We start from the raw sequence: 24,478 nt of genomic DNA on the forward strand, positions 1-24,478 counted from the left end.
GCTATGAAACTCTTTTCCTACTTTGAATAATGTTTAATCCACATCAATTATTTTCTCTTTCGGTATACTAACGGGGTGACATCACACTGGATGACAGACCATGGCTCAAGGTTACATGGGCCAACTGCACCTATAAACAATAAAAACCTGGTTACTAACTCGGTCATTCCTCTTAGCAGACCACCTGCCTAGCGGAAGCAGACCAGTACAGAAAATTCTACTACTGGGAATCCCGGTCCCAGGGATTCTTCTTATGAGAACATGACAATGAATTTAATGAAGGCTGCTCATACCACTGATTCTTGAGGAATGGATGGCTGACAGAGGAAAGCAATGCCATAGCAGAAAAGCAGCAACCATAATTGTAATTAAACGTTTCTTTTGTTATATCTTGCAGGGTTCTAGACGAATGTTTTTCCTCAAAAATCTGGAGATGAGCTAGTAAGTTCAGTTCCAAAAAAAAAAAAAAAAAAAAAAAAGATACTCCTTCTGAACAGGTCAGAAAAACCATACCATAGCAAGTCATAAAAGTACTATCATTTTACTCCTTATTTACCCATTTTCAAATTAGCGCATCGAATGCCTCAAACTGAAAATGATACATTAAAAGGAGATCAGTTCCAGCAAGGGTTATCACATCTTCTTAATGCTTTATTGTCCAAAAAGCAGTTTGGTTTTGCTGCTTTTAAGTTCATTATACTGAAGGTCAGAGCAGGTAAGAAAATTTGATGCTAAGAGTTTCAAGCTGTCTGCTAGGTTTTGTGTTTTTTCCTCCTTGCCAAAGAGCATTCAAGTACGTTTATTGATTTCACACAACTTCTTTCCAAAACAAAATTTCCAGAGCATCTTTTTAACTAACGAGGTCACAAAATCTCACATATAAGAAGGTTACAAGAATACACATAACACACAATCCTAACCCATCTTCAGCAGCGTTATTAAAACATTTAATTTTATTAAGTTTCAAAACATTGGGTGATATCCTGAATGGCCCAGCTTGTGAAAAATCGTCTTTTAAAGCCTGACTCATGGAAGCCTGAGACCTATTCCTAAAAAGTTGTTTCAGTGATTCAGTGACTTCAGAGGGATGTATTGGTCTTGCTTCGGATACTCTGCAACACTTCCAGGACATGTACACAATTCTTGGCCTGCACTATTTCTGATGAAGACAGAGTCAGTAATCTCTCCACTTATAATCTCTAAACTAAATTAGGTTACTATAAATCATGGATTTATGACAAATGCAATAAACATTCCCAAAATACCTTTTGGCAAAATGCTTTGGACTGCAATTTTGCCAGATTTTTATTTGTCTGAAAAACTGTTGGTCTATAGCGTACAGAGACATCATTTAGGTTCTGTCATACTACACAAAAATGCTTTGATGTGCGGCCCTTTCCATTTGAATAGGTTGTGCCTATCAGTGACTCTCCAACTTCTTTTCATTTGGGCTCATGAACTTCCATACAGGCAACTCTTAAAAACCTGTGGGTTTTACTATAATATTTCTGGAGCTTTTCATTCTTTCACCTACAAGGTAGGCAGCAGAATTCTGTAGTCACCCACTTCAAACTACATTCGCCCAATTTTAAAGGCACTATTAAAATAATAGCTTTTTACAGATTAAGATCACCAGCCTGGATTTATTTCTACACGAGGTATTTATCTGATTCCTCAAAACATGGTAAAATAAAATTTAAAAGCTTCCTTTAGTTTCTGAAGTTGGGTTTAACGATGTCCTATTGCTTTATTACAAGGAGACCAGAACTCCCAGTGGTGCAACGCTACCGGTAAGAACTATCTAATAAGGATGACACCCAAATTGGCTGGGACCACATAAACCAGTACTACAAAACCATTTTCACTTTTACATGCTGAAGCTTGCAAGATTTTTATAAACTAGATAAAAATGATTTGCAGACAAACAGAAAGCAAAAGATTAACAGTGTACTTCATTTTTATTTTTATAATGCAGAACAGAAAAGAGCAAGTGATGCTAATCTGAGGAAACGATTTCATAGTGTGTTAGAACTATGATTTCTATTAGAAATGCACAAATTATGCCATGTAGTGCTTCGAAATTCATGGAAAAAGTATTATAAAAGTGAAGTCCTGCTGTGTCAAATATGCCACACAATTTTTGTTCTCATAACAGCTATTTAGGTTAGGGCGTGACTTTTCTCCGCTATAGCTGTGCTAGTACAACCCCTAGTGTGGACACAGTTTACTGCCATGAAGGCATTATATCCGTATAACTTATAAAGCTTGTTCCTAAGGAGAAAAAGTATTAAGTAAGGCACTGTTATTTCAGCACAGCTACGTCCACAATGGGAGGGCTGAGAGCGAAAAAGAGAGGGCAGTAGGGTATGCTACTTTACAACATACTGGGCCAGATGAACAGATGCAGGTTTTGTGTAGAGAAACTGTGTGGTATATGGCTTTCTCCCCCACGTCCTCCATAATCCTAATGTTAATCAGGATCATGATGGATGATATTACAAAACACTCATTCAATTTAAGTGGTAATGCTGCTCATTGCTGCTTCGTTTTTAGTTTAAAAAATATTCATGTCAAATATTAATAACCAGTAGTCATACCTAAGTGCCAATATTTGTTATCGGTCCTAACTGAGTAATAGATAGGAAAAGAGATATTAGAATAAAACAGAATGATACCAAAGATATATACTCCCTTTAATATTCTTAAATGATACAAATTCAGTTTTGAAGAACTTTATAAATATCAGTGTATGATTAATACATATCTGTACTTACTGACATATGTATCTGATGATCCTAAATTGTACATATTGGGATTTTTGCCTATTCTGACACATCTGAATAATTTTAATCCATTTTAAAAAGTCACTACATATAAAATCAAATACATATTCAAACCCAAAATTTATCCACAGCACAAATAAAAATACAATCATACCTCAAGAAACAGTAAACTCATTTCAATGTATTCAAAGACAATCTGAAAAACAATTCTTTGCTTTTAAAACAGAAAAATGAACCATTTAATATAAAATAGCATGAAAATATTCATACATTATTGTCTCTCTACTTTTAAAAAATAAATATGTATTTATTATGAACAGATGGTGGCCAAGGAAGGTATCAACTCTGTCTCCTAGCCAGAAGGTCAGGTCATGGCTGAGAGACCAAAGAACAATTACTGTTTGCTATTTAGTAATTTCACCATATAGGATGAAACATTTTAGTTTTTTCTTTAAATACAAAGCTAGATGTGATTGAGCTGTTTTCATTTAATTTAAATGAAATAATTTGCAACAACTTATTAACATTTGTTAACATTTGATTTTAAAAAACCAAACAAACATGCCCTCCAAACCCCCCCCCAAAACCAAAACCCCAAAACGGACACACACTATTTTTCATTGCCTTTTAACATGTTAAATAATAATAGGACCTATATAGAACTTTCTTGTTTACTAGAGCCACAGCTATAAAACAGCTGCTAGATGCAGAGCCTGAGAATTTCAAAATAGTTTGTCTTCCTTTTTTTAAGGAAACAACAACCATTTTTGAAAAATATACTTTTTTTACGTAATTACTTTACGTAATTTACTTTATATAATTACCAAATTACTCAAATAATCTTTCCTGATAGGAACTTGCCCTCCCATCACTTCACTTTAATTATATCAAATTATAAATCACCACATTTTGGTGTATTCATTTCCACACTGAATAAAATACCAGTATGTTTATAAATGAGGTTAAAGTATTTTGTTAAATTTTGCAATTTGCTCAAAAGGTAATCCTGAGGCAAGTTGGAGAACATGATTAAAAATCCAAGATACTTCTTCAAATATGTTATTAAACACATCCTGTTTTATTTGTATGCCAAGATTATGCCAACTCTCTTATCTGTGATATCTGTCAAGACACAGACGACAAGCCTGTTTTTTTGTTTTTTAAAGTGTCCTTAGGCCTAAAGGATGCAGGAGTGGGGGGAAAAAAAAAAAGCCAACCCTGAAAATAAAATGCTTTAAGGCCCCTGTTTTCTGCACTGTATGATTATCTATACATACTGAAAACTTATTTTATCTAGTAAACTTCACTTTTGGATTTTACCTATCTCTTGATTATAATTTAAATTAATATTGCTTCTAGCCTAAGTTCGTACTTTTAAGTTAATAAACTTACTGTCCTACATGAAGATTTTGGGGCATTGGTAAATAAAAATATAATTTCAGAAAGACTGCACTTTTCTCTACATATATTCTTACACAGGGACTGATTTGTTCACTTATTTACAAGAAAAAGAATAATTTAAAACCTGTTGGATAGGCTGCTCTAATAACAAAATTCATATAAAAAAATTATCCTCATGTGCATCTTATATATCTGGGTATTCAGAAGACATCCACTCTCATGTGGAAATCACAACTTATGAAGGAATAACTGGAGGTTTGAATATCTAGAGAAAAACAGACAGAACCTACACAAAAAGGGCACTTTAAAAGATGCAGATTACACCTGTTCAAGCTCTTTGCCAAGTATGTCGCACGTTACTCTAATAATCTTTATTACTGCATGGGGTGGTTTCTCACAGACTACCTGTAAACCATAAGCTGTTTTTTATATTATTATAAAACACAGTTTTAGATAATCAACAATTAATGCCTCGTGTAATTTTTATATAGTTATTTTTTCTAGAAGGTTATTTTTGGTTTGTTTTTTTTTTTTTTTTTAAAACTTTTCTATGAATCCTAGCATTCATTAACCTCGAATCTTTAAAAAACTGGAAGATAAATTATTCTCATTTTTGGTATAGTTAAGTTATAATTATAGACTTTAATGTTTTGTCAGGCTGCATGTATACGTAATTATGTGTGGATTTCTTTGTGAGAAAAAGTGTATAAACATATGTATACAGTACATACAATTTAAGTACGTTGTATGAATACATATGATAGAGTAATGCTATATGAAAGCATGGGATGAGTATTATGTAAACCTGAACATACTAGGGCTGAAAACAAGAATAAGATAACCAAGAGGTATTTATTTAACAGTAATCGCTGGCTTGTTGCCATTAATTTAGAAACCATTTAACAGTAATAAATGACCACTATTAGAAAAACGAATCATTCCAGCTTCCGAAATAACCCTACTTAGGCTTCTAATAACTGCAAAGTTATAGCAGTATTATCTCTTACCTGGTCCTTAATTTCAAGCTCCCTTATAGTTTTTGTTCTGTACTCTCTGAGCTCCTTTTCTGCCTCATCCTTCTTCATTTTGGTTTGATTCAACTGATAGCGCATTTCTCCACACACCTGTTAGATTATGCAGACAACACGATCTGTAGCTTGAAGAATCCATAGCCTATGGTTTGCATTTAGATCTTTTGGTGCCCTCTAGAGGTCATTTAAATACAACATATTTTAATTTTAAGATATTGCAAGACTACATACGGTAAATGTTTTTATATAAAAAGGTGGATCTGAATTCTCTATATAGTCATTAACTTTGAAATATGCAGTGCCTTCTAGATTCAATTATATTTGGATCAAGATTTTGCTAAGTATAAATATTTATGTTGTAAATATATGTGCTACTAAATACAGTTAAACTACAGTCGCTGGTTCTATATTCTTCTCCCTTTCTCTCCAAAATCCCAAGGAAGTCTATGTCAACACTTTCAAAACCTAGAAGTAAAGGATCTATCACACTCCTATATAAGGGCGTAGTTTCTTATCTTGCCAGTTTTCCACTGTTAAGAAAGAAAATGTTTAGATGTTAATACAACAATTTTCAAAGTTATATCAGAGCTTTATAGACAAACTGAAGGTAAACTCCTTAAAAACAATACCTAATTCAAATATATGCATGGGTCAGAAGAAAGGGATCAAAGCAATGTTTAAAGAAATCTAGTATCACTTCCACAAGGGCAACAATTATTCTCTGCTGTTGGGATGTTTGTTATGTTATCTCCTCATTCCTGTCCACCTGCAGGCAGCTCAACTTCAGAGGGTCTGTAGAGGGGTTTGGGGAAAGAAAGAGAAAGAAAAAAATACCCTACACCATCCCTCCCACATAACTTTCACTACTGCTGGGCAGGGATGTTATTCTCCCGTTGTCCAATTTCAGACTTTTAAAGGATTCTATTTGATCTTAACTGTTGGGAACGGAGAAGGATGGTGGACAAGCTGTCCACTTTTTGTCCTTATCCTGTGCAATCACCGACTATTTGTGCCTGTTCCTTTCACCTTAATTAACCAAACATAAATACATGAACATTCTCTAATGAGAACACAAATGTGTTTGCTTGCAGCTACTCTTAGAGAACTTTCTTTCCAACTCACTCTGCTTTCCTGCCCCATTTACATTCTTCCACCAGACTTGCTTCTTATGCTTCCTAAATGTGCACACTTAATTTGCTGCTACAATCCTCTGTTCTTCTCAATCTCCCTACGCACATTTTACAGCCCAAATTAGTTTCTATTTTTCAGTCTCATACCGCCTACCTTTTTTTCTCTTCTTCTAAAAAAAAAAAAAAAAAAAAGACAGGGTAAAAGTAAATATGCATACTGGAAACAAATCACCTTAGGAAAAAACAAAACCAACTGTCATAACTTTAAGAAGCAGCATAAAATCAAAGAAGAGCTTGTGAATTTAGCCCTGTTGCAATTAATGCAAAGTAGCAAATGCTCTGAAGAATGACAAAGTTCTAAAGCATTATTTTTTTTTTTTTAAATACTGAGATATCATATGCAACTAAACATCCTAAAATGCAACTGCATGGGTTGCCAACCCTGTCTTTCTACCTCCTCCTTTCTTTATATGAAGGAGGTAACAAAGTGGGATATGTCACTTCCTCCAAGCGAAATAAAAAATAAAATACAGCCATCCTCGCCTTCAGCTCCCACATACATCATACAAAGTGAATAATGCAGAAGAATCAGCAGATGGTGCTGATAAGAGATTTTTCAGTCTCCTCGTAGTTCACAATGAAGGGAAGAGATTTTTACTCCAAACTTTTTTCCCTGACTTCTAATGCATGAAGAAAAAAGTATTTCAGATAAAACTGAAAAGGAAAAATGTTGCTCTTTGCTGTTTTCAATAATGGCAAACCAAGTTTGGAAACAAGGAGTCAGATTCACAAACAGACACAGCTGTCGCTTCCATAGCCAATGAAAAAGGTCAGGGTCATGCACATAGTCCCAACAGCTCAATGGTCAGGACCTTCCTCCAGGATGTTTGAGACTTCTCAACTCAGAACAAGTACCCAAAGGCAATTTTCAAGCCTCTCAGGAGGGCACTGTGATAAAAACACAGCATAGACTACTGCAAGGTGGCCACCTATTCAACTTTGCATTGATTAACATGAACTGAAGCAGGGACTAGAACCACAGCGTCGCTCTCCTGAGAGACTGCTTCAAATCAGTAGACTATAAAATTGCTCTTTCCAGACCTACTATTTCTTCCCCTTTCCCACCCATGTAAATGGTGCTAGTCATCTGTGAAAAAACCAAAAGTGTGGTTTAGAAATGGTAAATCAAGTCATTTTGACATTCTTAAAATTCTCCATTTTTCTTTCAACTGAAATGGGATTAAATTTTCTAATAAGTTTGGATGACTTTTTGGTGTAAGTTTTCTGCAATACTTTCACCTATTTCTACCAGCAGAGGAAAACAGGAACTGTTGAAAACCTCCAGAAGTTGCCAGAGGCCTAAAGAATTAATTGCTCCCGAAACCCTTGCAATTAATGACTGGGGAGGTAGGACTGGCCCTGGGATTATTCGTAAAGTATATAGACATTTCAAGAGGATGTAACTAATTTGAATTCTCAAATCATCTATTCTATAGAAATTTAGCATCCCTTCATCTTCATGAAGTTGAAATTACTTCTATAACAAGTGAATTATGAAACTAAGCTAATAAAATAATCTCTTTAACTAAGCTAATAAAATAATCTCTTTAACTAAGCTAATAAAATAATCTCTTGTGTCATCTCCCAGCACACATTTTGGATGGAAATTTTTTTTTCTTTCTCATCTTACGACCCACGTTAAGGCTCTAATAGATTGAGAAATGTGCAAAATAAAGCACCCAGAAGTGATACACATGCATAGATAGACGTTTATAATTCTTAACTGGAAGAAAGATCTCTTTGTAAAAGGCATACTGCCAGTATTAGTTAATAAAGCAGTATAGCACATACAAAATCTACAGGAATGTACTTGAAAAACAATGATTTGATACATCTCCCTTTAGCGCTGCATATCCCAGAGGTAGCAATTACAGGACAGGGTTGAATACCACATTGTCTCATTCACACCAAATGCAATTCGGAGGAAACACTGGATCGCAGTTTTAAATAGTGATTTGCATAGTCTGCAAGGTAGAAAGGTTAGCTTTTGCATCACAAGGTGACTTGGCAGCCTGAAAAAGTTATCTTTTTACTCATAAAACCTGCCTCTGGGATATTCAGATGAAGTTTACATTTATCACACGTTCTTTACCAATACAGAGGAAAACGCGGAACAAAAAATATTCTCATCTTTCAGGCCACAATGATAAGGAAACTCAAACTCAATACTCATGTATAAATGTGCCTACCTTATTCGTCTCCATTTCATGAGATGCAAGCTGATGTTGTGATTCTTCTAACTGGTTAGCCAGAGAGTTTTTTTCCCTTGTAATTCTCTCTACCTGAGCCTCCAACATGGCCACATTCTCAGACATGGCCATCACCTGCAAAAAGCCCAAGAACGTTGTAATGATGCAATTTGACCAATCACAGATCTAAATTTTCTTTCAAGGACTTTCTCCTTGAGAGCAACCGTATGTAGCCAAAATACGCAGGATTTAAAATTATACAAAAACTCCCGTATACAATAAAAATGCATATAACATAATATATATAACATAAACATAAATATAACAGAATATGGCCCAAATATTTAAACAATAGGTTAATTATTTTGAATTAATTTATTGTACAGTAGTTCACTTGAAATTTTTCATCAACCAGACTACTCTCCAGGACTTGTTAGTATGGACAAAGTGTCAGAAGCAGCTGGCTGCATTAGTCTCACAGCTGTAAGAGTATTTATTAACACTTTCTTATCCATCCTTAACATAGATTGATTTACACCAAATCATGTTCCCCCAGCTAAAGAAAACTGTCATTGCAACCACAGATCTTAACTTAAATTTCAAGTTCAGAAAACATTTCAGCACTATAGATCAAAGCATGATGTTGTACAAAAACCATACAGAAATAGTATGTTAAAAATTCTAATGTAATTCAGATCAAATTTTGCTGAATGGTAAAAAACTGTAACAATAAAACAGAGACAGTGACCCTTCAGCTATTTAGCCCTGAAGCTTACTAATATAAGTGGAAATAATGGTGTCTGACAGTTCTAGGTTAACTTACAGGAATTCAAAGCCAAACCTAGAGGATTATATATTCATAACTATTCTTCAGTCATTATACTTCCACCTGATTTATGTATCATGTCAATTCTCCCCTTCAAACAAATAATTTCATAAAGCAAGTGATAAAATATTCATATGGAGGTTGACTTGATGCACAGTATACGATTTCTACCATCTCATAATCCTGAAACATAAAAGTATTTAATCATACGTACGCATAAATCGTGCATTCAGGTCATAGTTTTCTACAAAGTCATCCCATATCTTCAATTACCAAGCATGACATCATCATAGTGTCACTATATGTTGTTTAAGGTGCATGCAGGATTTAAAAAAGGACAACTCCTCTAAGTGGGAATCAGCTCCAGTAAAACACCTCTCAGTGGGTGATGAAATACGAAGTAATGTGGTGACATGGAGTGAACTATTCTACCAAAAAAAGGTATGGAATGCTTAGCTAATAGGCTATATTTTGGAGTGCGTACTCTGCTCTAAAGTAAATCTGTAACAAAGCAGCTAAACACCTAAGAGGGATAGCTTCCAATAGATAGCAAGGACTCAAACAAGGAATTGCTTAATAATGTCTCATTGTCTCCAGTATGAGGTCAATTTTTTAATTTCAGTTTCCCTGGCAACAGATTTCTGATGACCACTTATAGCAGTTGACTTAGCCCCTGCCACTACGCATAATTCCTATTTTAATACCTAGAACTGGCGTCAAAGGGTTTGACTTCCTGTAGCAGCTTCAGAACATTATTCCACCATCTCATAATACCAGAAATACAACCATATCACCTTGGTTCCCTGTTTACGTTAGTAGCTTTCTAGCCATTTCAAAAGCAGCAACACCACTAAAGAACCTCCTCTTTTTTAAACACCCAGTTTATCCTGTTCAGTCTGTGCTCTCTAGATTTTATAAGCTGTATGGTTTATTGCTAAGAAGAGCCCAAAAATATGGAAAAAGCCTACAATCAGAGGAGAAATTCACTATACTGTTTCCAAACCTTCACCAGAAAATGGCTGAAGAGGTTAAATACCAAACAAGCATGAAAACCACTAATTCATGGAACATTTATCTCTATTCTTCTTCCCATTTCTTTCTCCAGTCACCTTAAAAGTGGCTCCTCTGTCATGTCTCACAGTCTTATTGCTGTTAGCACGAGGTTTCCTGTGTAGATTCCATTGGGCAGAAAACCCATACGTTTTATACTCAGATTACACTAGCATGTAGAAGTCTAAAACAAGGTTATCAAGGCTCTGTTGTGATGGTCACAGTATAAATGATGAGAAAAATTCTGTCTCAGAGAGTTTATAAACAGCAGTAAAAGTCAGAAAAGATATTCCAACACATTTCTGCAGGTGAGCAAACTAAGCATATGATAAGATCACTCTGAAAAATACCATATTAGAATGCAACTATGATATTGTAACATGAATATCATAGACTCACAGAATGGTTTGGGTTGGAAGGGACCTTAAAGATCATCTAGTTCCAACCCCCCTGCCCTGGGCAGGGACACCTCCCACTAGACCAGGCTGCTCAAAGCCCCATCCAGCCTGGCCTTGAACACTTCCAGGGAAGGGGCATCCACAGCTTCCCTGGGCAACCTGTTCCAGTGCCTCACCACCCTCACAATATATATGTATATGTAAGCTGAAAGTAGCAAAGAATCCTAAATTTGACATGTGCTAAGTTCTGAATGCTTGACTCGGCAACCTAAATAATAATATTTATAAGCAGCTAGGTACAAACCTTGCAGCACACATTAGTTAACCCTTTCCTACTTTAACAAAGTGCATTAGAAAATATTATGCAAACTAAAATAAAATGCATAACATCAACAGCTTAGTATGTATCTAATGACACAGCATAAAACCCAATTACTCAGCTCAAAGGATCGCTTATCTACCACTGCTTTAAAGCAATGGTGGAAGCAATTTACTGAGCTCTCAAATCCAAAACTGAAACAAAATGAAACACAAGCAAATAGAAAGTTTAAAGAGGATGATGCACTTGTAATACACAAACAGAAAAAGCCCAACACATACCATTGCTGCCAAGTCCTCCCTTTCCTTCTTCATTTCTTCCCGCAGTGCTTCTTTTTCGTCAGTCCTCTTATTTAGCTGGGCAGCTAACTCCCTTTCAAGACGATTCTTTTGCCGTTCCATCTCACTTTTCAGCTGCTCACACTGGACTAGAGCCTAGAAAAAACTATTTTTTTTAAGTGGAAGAAACCTAAAATTTTAAAGAAACGTAGTATTTATCTAACGCCTACAGAGAAACCAATTTGCTATTAGAAAGGATGTATTTTGTTTTTTTACAAAGTTATTATGATGTTTATACATAGCCTACTGTGTTAACCTCTAGAATAGGACTAACAAATTGAAAACAGATATATAAGTTTGTACATATATACATGCCCTACTGTAATTTAGAAATGTAATTGTTTTAGGAGTCATGGCGAAGACTGAGGCATTTTTCAAAGTGTATTTTCCAAATAAGTAGCTGTTCTTCAAAAAATAAGATTATTATTTGCCTTGCATTTAAACTTCCCAAATATACATCACTAGAATCAGCATCCAATATTTGACTCCTTGTAAACACTGTGGTTACTGCCTAACTGCATAGCTGAAATAAAAATAAAACAAATAATATATGCACTTCCAGTCGTTCTCCCCCTGAAGTGAATTACTGAGTGCAGAAGGCTAAGAAGAAACCAGGAAGTAGTAAGTAAAGATACAAAGAAAGAATTTTTTTTTTAGTTTCAGGTTTGTCAAATGAAGATTAATTCTACTGAAAACTCATAAATTACCTGCTTTAATTTGACATGCTAAACCATAGGTTTTATAGATGTGTTTTCTATCAAAACAGAAGAAACTTAAGAAGTTGATATGCAACAAGCACAGTAGACACTATCTTCTAAAAAAGCTAGGGGAAAAAAAAAAAAAAATCTGTCAATTTATGCTGATGTATCCCTGCCAAAGGGATAGGAGTTGAGTGTTATGTCAGTTTAAATCAGAAATACACTACTCCAATATAAGTAAATCGAAGTATTCAAAGCACCCTAAAGGCAGCTTGCTAGCCCATGAGTAAACTAGATTTCATGTCATCATTTCACTGATATTCAGCATATCCTATTTCAAGGAAGTTAAAGTACCATCCTTCTGGGAATTCTACCTTATTACCCTTTATTTTCGAATTAGTTTAGAGTGCTTACTTTTCTTTTACTCAACATCAATTCCCTATATGCAATTTCCTTGATGTTGGACTGTTCACAAGGGAAGCAAATTAAACTATAATTTGTAGATAATGCTCTAACAGTCTCCATTAGGTTTATGTCAATTCTACATGACCCTCCTCAGGGTCTCTTTCCTATCATAAGTCTACTTTGGTGAGGAAATCCCTCTGTTGTTGCCTTAAATCCTTTTTGGTAGGAATGTATCATCAACATCGGCAAACAATTGTCTGCTTAAGACTGGTGTAGTTTGGTAAACATGTAAAACAATGCAACTCTAGAAGAAATAAGTTGCAAGAAGACATGTGTATTTTGTTAGCTTCACTGTTTTGATGATATAATGAGCAGTTCAAACAATTATTCTTCTATGACATTTATGTTGAAAATACACTCCTGAATTTGCTTCAACTATGGAAGTTTAATCTTACCAAATCTCCTCCTTGCTCTATGTAATAAGGAGGAGGCCACAAACTACAGAGACAACCGGAAGACAAGAAAAAATGGTGGCTTTAAATGATAAGCACCTGAGGTTAGACTTTCTGTCAACAGGGTTATGAAATTGCAATTAGAGCATTTGGAAGCCAAAAATGTTTAACTCCTCGGTTCTCTTATACAGACTTTCTGTTGGATTCCATGATAATTACAAAGAAAAACAGCGCTTCACCTCAGGAGTAGAATAGGACTGGGAAAATAAAGGATGGTTTGTACTTATCAAAAGAAATACCACTACATGTGAAGATGCTAAATTAATGAAGCGTAAGTAAAATATTTCATCCTGTTCCTTCATATTACAACAGTTTTTGAGCGTGGAATAAACGGACTACTATTCAGTCTTGTACACACACAGATAGCACTTCACATTTCCTTGCTGCAGTGAAGAGGGTGGCCAGTAGAGTCCGTACAGAGCTGCTGTCTTTATGTGGCAGAAATAGTACAGGTATGAAGATCCATTTTATTAAAGGTTCTACTAATCCATCTTACTAAGTTTTATTCTTAGGCCACATTCCTAATTTGAGCTACACTGAATAAGACTTTATAGGGATTTTCTATTTAAATATTAAAATAAATATTTCCAACACCAAATGAAGAAAGATGATCAGATCACTTCAATTGGATAGAGGAGGAAAAGTATTTTGTGCAGTTTTAAAGAGCAGTAAGTGAATAACACTTCTATCAGACAACTGTAGAACTCACCCCCAAAAAAGTAAACAAGTAAGCAATTAAAAAATTTAACCCCTCAGGGACAGGATGTGACAGGTGAACAGTAGGCTCATAAGGATTCTTTCTCTCTTTGTTCAGTAAAAAATAAGGAGCTGTAATACTCTGAAGTTAAATTTAAGAAGTACCTAGGATTTCCAACTCTCATTTTTTTTCACCACTGTTTATAGTTAAAAGACTCTACATACACACGCTCTTACAGCATTGGATGAATAACACCAACCACTGCTGCTTATTTGATGAACAGAACAATTATATCAATCTTGTCCACCACTAAAACAACAGCTTTTTCTATTAAAACAACAACCACCAACCCTCTCTCAGTTCTATAGTAATTCACTAATAATACAGTAGATGTCACTAAATATCAAGGAAATAATTTAGGTCAGTATCGTTTGATTGTATATAGTAACTAGGGCTAACGCAAGCATTAGATCAAAACCGGTTTTATCATTATTATTATTTACATAGCACCAAAAGCTTCCTGTAGGTAGCATCAGACAGGACTTCTCATCTTCAAAGAGTTCTGTTAGCTAATCAGTGCTTGCGCTGAACCCATCTGAGGCAAAAAAATTGTTTGTAAGCATTTTAAGTTCTCTTTCCAGATCAGCTCAGAAATGTGATATAAGAATTGTCCTCCTACGTGTCATGAATGCCTTTAAAAATTCTACCATGCAATTTCTATCACCTAGCTGTGAAACTATGTCAGAATTAAAATGATGGCCTTAGAATGCAACACACCCTACAGCCTTGGTAAGAATTTCAGAACTCAAATACAGAGTTCATGTTACTGCTCAGAAACAGTCACGCAGTGCAATACTTTTAAATCTACTGCTATAAAGACTATAAAGGTCATATGCGTAAATTCGCTCATTAGCATGGAAACTGATTAACATTTGCAGTAGATCTGAATACTGAAAAGCTCTCATTTCTTGTTGAATTTACCTTTGTTTTTTCTAAATCAGCCTCTTCTGCCATTTGCACAGCTTGTTTAACTTGCTCACAAGCACTAGATTCTCTTTGCTGCATCTCTTTCATGTTTCGTCTCAGTGAAACAAGTGCATCCATCAAATCATCTCTTTCTCTGCATATAAAGAAAAACCAGGTATTTCTTCCATATCTTTTCTCAAGAGAAAAAACCCAACAGGTATATCAAATATAAAATGTTAACAGATAAAAGACATAAGGGTGGTAAGGGAAGCAAGACTAAAACCAGCATGGGTTAAGAGTGAAAGACAGCATTCTGCTAGCTTGGCAGGTGCTAAAAATACCATTTGCTTGCTGATCAGTCCTTTACTTCAGAAGGATGGCCTGTTAGTGAAACTGCCAGTAATGACAACAGAGATGAAGTCATAAATCTATTGAAGCTGAGCAACATTCTGTTGGCATTAGAAAACAGGGATCCATGCTAAATAAAAAAAGGAAAAGGCAAGTTTCTGAAAAAAGAGATTGAAGAAGTATTAAATTACACTGTCGTTAAATGTAAAATAGGGAGGAAAAAAAATAAAAGGAAGGGCTAGGTTCAACAAGTAATTCAGATCACTAAGTATGTCAAATGAAAATCAATATACCTTTGCTGGAACTGGAACTAAAACAAACAATAAGACTACACAATAGGGTTAATAACTAATAATAAACAATAAGTTTAATAACTAAACAATAAGTACACCCTTTCTGAACTTTTTTTAACTAAGAAACAGAGATCTATACCAAACAGTGAAGCACAGTCAGTAAAACTGCAATACTTACCGTCACCTTTTCATTATTTTGGTATGTTGAAAGCTTTTAAATGAAGAATATAATTGTCTGTGGTTTATGTCCAACTAGAGATTCTACCTGAAAACTGTTGTGTTTGGATTTGTAGATTTTTTTCCTTCATGTTCCACTAGACCAGGCTGCTCAAAGCCCCATCCAGCCTGGCCTTGAACACTTCCAGGGATGGGGCCTCCACCACCGCTCTGAGCAACCCGTTCCAGTGTCTTGCCACCCTCATTTTAAAGAACTTCTTCCTAATGTCTAATCTAACATTCTTTCCCAGTTAAAATAAGGAGCAAAACTACAATGGATTTCTAAGTGGTTGGGATGTACGCTCATATTCTGACATTGGTTTTAGCATGGTAACATCAATTTGGGACTCTATCATTGCACAGCCACACATCTCCCTCTGAATGCAATACAACACATTGAGACTTACATCGTTTAAAGTAAGCAACTGTACTTTCAATGAGAAAATAAACACCTCCCAAACCTACTTTGTCACCCTCTCGATGGTCTGCATGTGAACATTAGAATGAGTCTGTGCAAGAACTGCCTCATGTTGTGCACATTTCAGACACAGACCACCAACCCGGCTCAAATTCGTGGCTGAAACAAGTGACTTCTGGTGTTTTAGCCTTCCTTCCAAATCTTTGCATGTCTTCTGAGATTCTGCAAGGTCTTTTCTAGAAAGAAGAAATACAAAATACTATTTGAGCAATCAGACATTTCTACAGGTTATACTTATATGCAATATATAATTACAGATGCAACCCAAAAACAACTGTAAGAATCCCTGGAATTAACATTATTTTACACATTTCAGCAGCCTAAGGACGGCTTTAACAGAGAAATAATAGTTTAATAGCCCAATCAAAATTATGAATAGACAAAACAAAATTATATTAATTTGTTCCTTCTCTCTGTAGTATCAGAAAATAGTAAAGTTACACAGAAAATTATTATACAAAATTTGTAGGCTTACATATTATCTGAACAGAGTAAAGGATTCATTAGCAAGAAACGCTATCAGCATATAAATATTTCAATACCCTACCAAACATGTTTTCTGTTGTTTTTACTAATGCCATCGCTAACTTCAGACTTCTCTACTCTCAAATTAACTGTAAAGTTACAATATATAGTAAAAGTCACCCATGCTCTCTAGACAAAATCCAGATGTATTCAGCACATTCTCTCTGATCCAGTGAAACACACAAACTTGAGGTCAACCACATCTCCAGAAAAACATGCTAAATTTTTTACTTGTCTCCAAAATTTTTACCAGGTGCTCTGAAGAATTTTCTCCAGAATTTCCAAGCATCTGTCAGGCCGGAGAGAGCGCAAGCAGTAGGAATGCTGACATCAGGAAGTTCCAGACAAACGCACACTGTGCACATATAGATCAATTTGACAAATTGTGCAATGAATCCAAAGCTTTTGGTTTGTTATGCGGGCCATCTGGGCAGCACACACATAGTAAGTCTGACACATTCTGGTTGCATTGGATTTACTGTGCACATGATATGTACACTGCATGCATGCTTATTTCCATCTGGGAAATCTTCTGTGCACTTTTCCCAATTTTAGTAGTTGGTCTATTAAATATAATCCACTATAACCTGAACAGAATTTGCTCTGCATATATCCTTACACAGCCATGGTACAACAGACCTATTGTTGGGAAATCTTGGACAGAAATCAGCAAGTCCCACCTAAATTCATGCTTAATGTTAAAAACAAGGATAGTCTCACTGAAAGCAATGTAATTTCTCACTTTAATTAAAATTTAACAAATGCTCAAGTGCTTTGCAGAGCTTACAGTTTGAAAGATCATGCCCCTTAGGAGAAATCAAGAGGCTGAATAATGTACTTGTGGAAATTTTCAGACTATTTTAGCCTCCAGTATTTATTTCTGAGTATATATAACACTGCAAGCCAAGTGGGGGGAAAAAGAAATTAAAAAGTAGGATTACGTAGCTGAAATTTAAGATCCTCCTTTACTTTCACCAGCACAATTGTCTTTGCGTGTTTAAGATTTCACCACTGCAGAGGGTATATTTAAACTTGTCTCCCTACCAGTAACTCTTTTTACGCACAAACACACACACACACGTGTGTAGAATTTTCAGACATATGAAAGCACAATTTATTTAGGGAAAACAACGATTAAGACAGATTCAGCAGCAGTATTATGAATGCAGCTGTACAAGGGGAAGTTTACTCCAGAACACCAAATCCTAAAGTGGTTGCCTCTATCTCTGTTTTTCCATAGTTTGCTATCTATTCAAACCTTTAATATTTTGAGGAGTACATGAGGACTTATTTTCAAATATTTTTGTGTTTAAAGATACACAGGTTACATGACTGGAAACACTGCCTGTATGCTTCAAAAGCATGTTTTCCTGCTCCAAAATCATTATGTGGCCTAAACTAGTCCAATGCTTAACATTTCAAAACTTATGATATAAAATATTAGTAGAAAAAAAATAATTATGGAACACCTCACAAAAGTTAAAATTTTAACTTCTCTTTTTTTGTTTGATTAGTATACCTTAAGAGACATGTTGTTTCTATAAAGAAAAAGGGTAAAAAGGATAAAGACATTTTATATCAAGATGTAATTTCTTTAAGTACAAGTCAATTGAAGTCATAAAATTTATATATTGCTAATGTTGCTATATAATAGCAGTACATTCAATTTTGCGACATTTGTATTTGAGAAAACTTAATGTAAAACCAGCTTTCAGGGACACTATCAGAAAACATGACATTCAGACATTGAGGCATTCTCTTTCTTAAATTCAGATTAAGAGTGGTTCATGCGCTTATGAAGTGACAATTCATTAACAATAATTTTAAGGAAAAAATACATATTTCACTTTACCTTAGAGACTGTATTTGAGCATCAAGGATATTGACTTTTTCTTGATAAAGAAGTTTTAGTTTCTCCTTTAGAAAAAAATGGAAGAAGTGTCTTTTGATTTCTTCGTAACACTGCCTTAACAAATAAATCTAGACTTTAGCCACATTCATTCTTTTCCCCTGAAGATATAAACTTGTTGAAACACTAGTGTCATAGAAATCAAAATATTTCACACTTACGAAGTCTACAAAATGAATAACCCTCCCATTTTCTTATTTCTATACATCTTGCCAGATCCTCATATGGTAAATTGTCCCAGCTCAAATTGCAGCCTTCTACAATGATTCATACAAATTGATGGTCTTGTCTTGAGTTTGCTCTTACTCTCCCACAAGTAATCAGGAACAAAACTTCAAGTAGATAGGTTATTAATTTATAATACAGTGAGTTACTTTTATTACCTGGTAAAGAACTAGATATATAAATCAACCACAGCAATGTTAAATACAATGGTGATAATGAACCAGATAAACACCAGAAATTTAACTCACTATGACACTTAGAAATAAGTCACAATCAGTATGATTCTCTTGCTGTAGATGTGGCAGATAAGAAGTGCAATTACTGTAAAAACTAGCTTTCAAACAACTGCAGGCATTAGGGAACACTGAAGAGGTTTACAGCTCTAGATGAGGCGCAAAACCAACAAAAAATATATTTTACTGGGAAAAATTTAAAAATACATATCATTATCTTGAAGAATTAAAGTACCCTTTAAATTCCACAGCACACATATGCACATGGATAGAAAACATCAAAACTTTCAGTTAACCATGTTTTTCCCAAAAGATGGCAATGCTACCCCACTAATTCAGAGCAAAAAAATCAGAATATCTTCCCAAACTAAAAATACAGGATAGAGTAAACATCATCTCTGAATCACTAGGGCTCTCTAAAGCACTAGGGTATCTCTAAAGCCCAAAATATGCAATTTAGGTCAGGGAAAACAGACTGCACAAAGACACTTTTGAACCTTACTGACCCTGTGCTAGTCCAGGAGGACAAAGACTCAGAGCTTGCCTGGAGGGCTGCCTATATTATAGCGGCTACTTGCCACCTGCTTGTGCATTGTTTTACTGCTAAGAATCTCCAAAGTACAGTGGAGCCATCACCGACAGGCCATTCTTAAAATAAGACTTATCTCTAGGAAGTCCACATCTTCAGATACAACCTGTCATCTGTGTCTAACTGGATAATAATATTAATTAGAGTATAACGAGAAGACGAGTTTTAAAAGAATAAAATTAGATTTAAGAGAATAAAATTAGATTAAGGTTCAGTCAACCAAAACTCCTCCTGTATGTCTGTTACAAAATTAATCATCAGAACTGCAGCAACAACAAAACACCGAAACGTTTCTGCAAAGGTATGACTCTGCAAAGAAAATTAATACCAACCAGTTCTACATGCCATTTTTCTATTTCTCCAACCGCTGCTGTAACAAAAGCCTGATCTTTGTTATGTGCTGGTGATGAGGCAACAGGCTGATGTACGCTACAGTCATTACCACCTACAGGCCAGGAGCTCTGTGTATTTGCCTAAAATAAAAATATTAATGCTTCAGTTACAATTACGTAGGCTGTTTTTTTAAACAAATGTTAATTATATAAGTATTGAATCTTATAATTTTTATTACAGTAGAATATAAGAACCAATAAGCAAGTTAATTAGGATGGCAACCTATGATAATGATGTTATCCACAGAAATCCATGTTTACAAACTCTCATTAAAAATCAATTTGTGGATAACCATTTATATAGCCTTCCTTAAAAAGAATCAGGTCCCTGAACAGTGATTAAAACAACAACAGAAAAACAAAAACTTACCGAGGCATCTAGAAGAGTTTGTTCTCTCATCATACGTTCTGCAGTTAAGAATTTCAGTTTCTGATGGAGCTCCTCATTTTCAAGTACAACTACTTGTACTCGATCTTTCATCCCAGACAATTCCTCCTAGAGTATACAGGAACTCCATTGTAAAAGAACCCTTGAGATGGCTATCAACATTTAAATACATCTTGAGACCAAATGTCTAGATTAACTTTCTCAATTATTTTACCCCTCTTAGAGCAAGAATACTCAAAAGACAGGCTTTGTATTTTTGTAACTTGAATTTCCATATACCTTCTTTAAAAAAATTGCTTATTTGTATTTGTGATAGGATGTAAAAAAGTCTTTGAAGACCCTCAAACACTACATAGGCACCAAGACACATGGTGAGGCTCAGTATCTACCGAACTGCGTTTGGCTCAGTTTTGGTCATTACACCAGTAAGTCTCAAGACTAAGTGTAAGCTATTTTTAAAGCAATTCTTCATATTTAGATAACCAGGGTTGTAGTACGTGAAATATGTTGTATAATACCTTGCAAAACTTCACTTCTGCTTCTAAATGGTTAATGTACTGTGACTGGTCATTGATTATAGGAACGAGATCAGAAAGGGCTGGTAAGTCTCCAGTTGCACCTTCTGGGGGTTTCTGAAGGAAGTAAAGAATAGCATGTGTTATTTTCTGGTTTTCCATTTATTGCAACAAGATATTGCTTGCACACGGTAAATATGTCACTTCTGTCAAAATGTACAGCTGCTTGATTAAGCATATCCATAAAGTCGGATTCAATCATATCCACAAAACGATTTGTAAATGAAATTCATACCGCTGTTTAAGTGCATCATCCATTTTAGACAAACATAAGGGGGTATTTTCTTCTCTGTGAAATGAATATAAAAATCCCTTGAATTTTCATGAGTTGTGGATGTGCATCAAAGGCAATTCCTCTAAATATTCATTAATGATTGCTACAGAAACACAACTACGTCTGCAATTTTAGTACCTCCATAGAAATACAGGAAATAGATACTGTGTTTATCAAAGAATTTAATTATTAGTATTTTAAGACAATTCTAAAAAACCTTTCTGAAGTCCCTATAAATAGGTAAAACTTTTGACAGCCTCACAAATAATTAATTAAAGAAGGTAACGAAGGGAATCCTTGCCCATTCAAGATACACAATTACATCCCTGCCTTTCTCAGCAAGATTTAAACAGGGATTAAATTTTTTACAAAATGTGAAAAACACAATGACTATAACTTCACAGCTTTTACTCCTAAGAATACAGTGCAGATAAAGACTGTAAGTAAATATTACTAAAATGCCCTTAAAATCATAAACAAAATAGTTTCCTGAAAACTACAGCCTCTCTTTGATCTATTAGTAACAAACAGTCCTTGTCAGTCTAATAAAAAGAACTTATTCAAATATTTTTTATAGTTTAAAAATTTATTTAGTTCTAATGAAGTATAACATACTTTAAAATAAATTTAATGGACTAACAGTATTAAGCATAAATATGCCTAATAAAATTCTTCAATGAAACTGCCTTTGAATAATCACAAAAATATTTAAATATTTAAATAAATCAGCTACTACCAGATCCTCACTCATCTTCTTTATGTATTTCAATATTGTTTTACTACCTTAGTTTGATATTCTACTATTGTAGATTTCATCCACTGAAATAACTAATGCTAGTTGACACATATGAACTATTTTAATTCCTGAAGCTAAAAGAAAGCGTATCAATGCAAGCCCTAGCTAGTTCTGAAATTGATACAGTTCTAACCTCTGTGAGCTCAGGTCAGATACGCACCTTTTTGTGCAAAAATATTCCATGACTCTCAAATATACTTAAGGTCTTAAAGATCATAGAACTCATTTTCAGGAACTAACTGAACAGTTGGACTCCTGAATCTCCGAAAAGATCCAGACACCTATATCTTTGTTTTTAAATATTATTTTTGAAACATTCACCATTCCAAAAACCCCCAAATCCAAACCAAGCTACTAACGGCTAGCTATTACATGTACTAGTTATCTTATGTACAGGTTCTGCCAAAAATGGACGGCTTTTTTCCTCAACAAAGCATTAAGATTCCCTGCCCAACCTTTAAAGATAAAATCCACTAATCAGGGGATTTGAAGGGAAGGTTTCTAACAACAAAAGCCTTCCTGTCAAATTATACACAATGTAAGTACTGGCCATGTTAAACAGGGGATTCTTGAGAAATCTGGAACTATGATTGCGGAGACAAACGGAGGGTTTTCTGGAACCATCTAGAAAAACATTTAGAGACGGGACTCTGAATTTGCAGTGTACTCCACCTGGCTCACTGCACGTTAAGTTCCATGCTCTGTTGACTCACGATTCACCTTGCTTTTAAGTCTGTTAAAACTGCTAACCTCAAATGCTTTATAAAGTTTTAAAAAATGAATCACACTTGTTAAAGTATATGTAATATAGCACCGATAATATTTGTAACTCATCATTCTGTTCCTCTGGCTCCCATTCATCCCTCCCTCTTTTCTGAAAGTGCAACAGACACCTTGCAGCTGAGACCTCCAGCTGCCTCCCTGAGAAGATTACACTACAGCAGTGTTCAAAAATGTGAAAAACTCCATTTCTATTCAGGTTATTTTTCACTGAAAAGCAGTGGTAATGTTTAACCTGAGAAACATCAGTGTAATGCATACAAGAGTGATAAAGAGTAGTTTCACTGAAAGGAAAATAACACGTAGTATATTTTCCCAACAGAAAAAGAACGGAAGACTTCTTAGCACAACTTATTAACTCACAGCACTGTCACTAGGATATTTCATTTAGAAGACTCTACCTGCCCTTTCATGTGGCAAATGCCTGGTAGATCATTTGTGACTTATTTCTTTTTACCTTTTTTAGTACACAATTATTAACAATTAATTATAAATTAATTTGGGAATTTTTCATTAATATTCTGATGAGGTAACTTGCTCTAGGATGAAAGAACAGAGGTCAGGGGAGGAATATATTTTAAGTAGGCCAAATATTAAAATCAGAACTGAAAGACACATCTGATCAGTATGAATTACCAAACATTTATGCCTGAGTCTCAGAAACGCTGTTCACATTTGCATTCTTAATATTGAAAAGTTTACCATATAAGCACAAGGGTTTATAAAATACAAATGCTTGGAAGTTTTAGGGGCCAGCAATCTCCACTGTGACAAATAGTTTTGCCAACATCCTAAATAATTTGGCCCACCTTGTACTTTTCCAGAATGCCTCAAATTTCAAACCTCTAAACCCCGGAATTAGACACTCTCCTGCTGGCAGTCTTATTTCTGCTGCCCTGCAAACTGGCAAGAAACAATGGGAATCAATCATAGGAACTCCAGGTACAACAACAGTGTCAGGAACCCAGGCTGGGTACAGTTAGGTTAGCCAAGACTCAGCTTGTAGAAATGCAGCTGGATGAAGCAATCTTGCTGGGCCTTGACCTCAGGTGATGAAGTACAGAGCAAAGGGAAAATCTCTGCCCAACCACCTGGGTGTAATCAAAGACGTACTCATTTGATATCTACTGCAACTTTTATCAACGGGCAAGAGAAGGAAATTTTGTTAAGACAATATTATGTTGTAAAGTTTACTAAACAGTATACTTTCTGTGAAATATTATATTAGCTATAGGCACATGCAGTCATCTACCATTCAGTAGTCATCAGGTATTTCAGCATAATTCAAAGCAAAAAGTTAAGGTTACTCATAACTTAAGTTTGTTTTCCTTGACCTCTGAAGAATATGATTCTTCTTATACAAGAAACATTTCTGCAGTGTCCAGCAAACCATCAGACAAGCTCGTATTTTATAAGGGTTTGGTTTTTTTTGGTGTGTGTGCACTTTTGTACTTCCATGTTTTTTGAGCTTTACAATTGGTCTGTCTTCAGAATACTTTCACACCCTCTTTAGAAAACAGATGGAGGACAGTTGAAAAGGAGAAAAAGGCAATCACTTCACAGAATCTCTCTCATTGGAAGCTTCAAGAGCAAGAAACAGGACAATGCCCTATGAATACACTAAATTCCCATCTTTTCTCTGTTTACTCCCCCA

The 24,478-nt window shown here is 35.1% G+C and overlaps 1 protein-coding gene across 4 annotated transcripts in view; it reads right to left on the reverse strand.

Moving 5' to 3' along the window:
* The window catches only part of SDCCAG8 (SHH signaling and ciliogenesis regulator SDCCAG8), a 114,418-nt gene that overhangs the window by 76,921 nt on the left and 13,019 nt on the right, over positions 1 to 24,478 (reverse strand). For all 4 annotated transcript variants that reach the window (XM_074579974.1, XM_074579976.1, XM_074579973.1 and 1 more), the window contains 9 exons: positions 20,918 to 21,031; positions 20,382 to 20,507; positions 19,952 to 20,092; positions 18,516 to 18,580; positions 16,126 to 16,314; positions 14,819 to 14,957; positions 11,469 to 11,621; positions 8,595 to 8,729; positions 5,192 to 5,308 (listed from right to left, as the gene is read on the reverse strand). In XM_074579974.1, coding sequence (XP_074436075.1) covers positions 5,192 to 5,308; positions 8,595 to 8,729; positions 11,469 to 11,621; positions 14,819 to 14,957; positions 16,126 to 16,314; positions 18,516 to 18,580; positions 19,952 to 20,092; positions 20,382 to 20,507; positions 20,918 to 21,031 — 1,179 coding nt within the window. The remainder of the gene's footprint in view (positions 1 to 5,191; positions 5,309 to 8,594; positions 8,730 to 11,468; positions 11,622 to 14,818; positions 14,958 to 16,125; positions 16,315 to 18,515; positions 18,581 to 19,951; positions 20,093 to 20,381; positions 20,508 to 20,917; positions 21,032 to 24,478) is intronic.

The sequence above is a fragment of the Larus michahellis genome, chromosome 3 (genome assembly GCF_964199755.1).
Source record: "Larus michahellis chromosome 3, bLarMic1.1, whole genome shotgun sequence".
In the NCBI taxonomy this organism is placed as follows: domain Eukaryota; kingdom Metazoa; phylum Chordata; class Aves; order Charadriiformes; family Laridae; genus Larus; species Larus michahellis.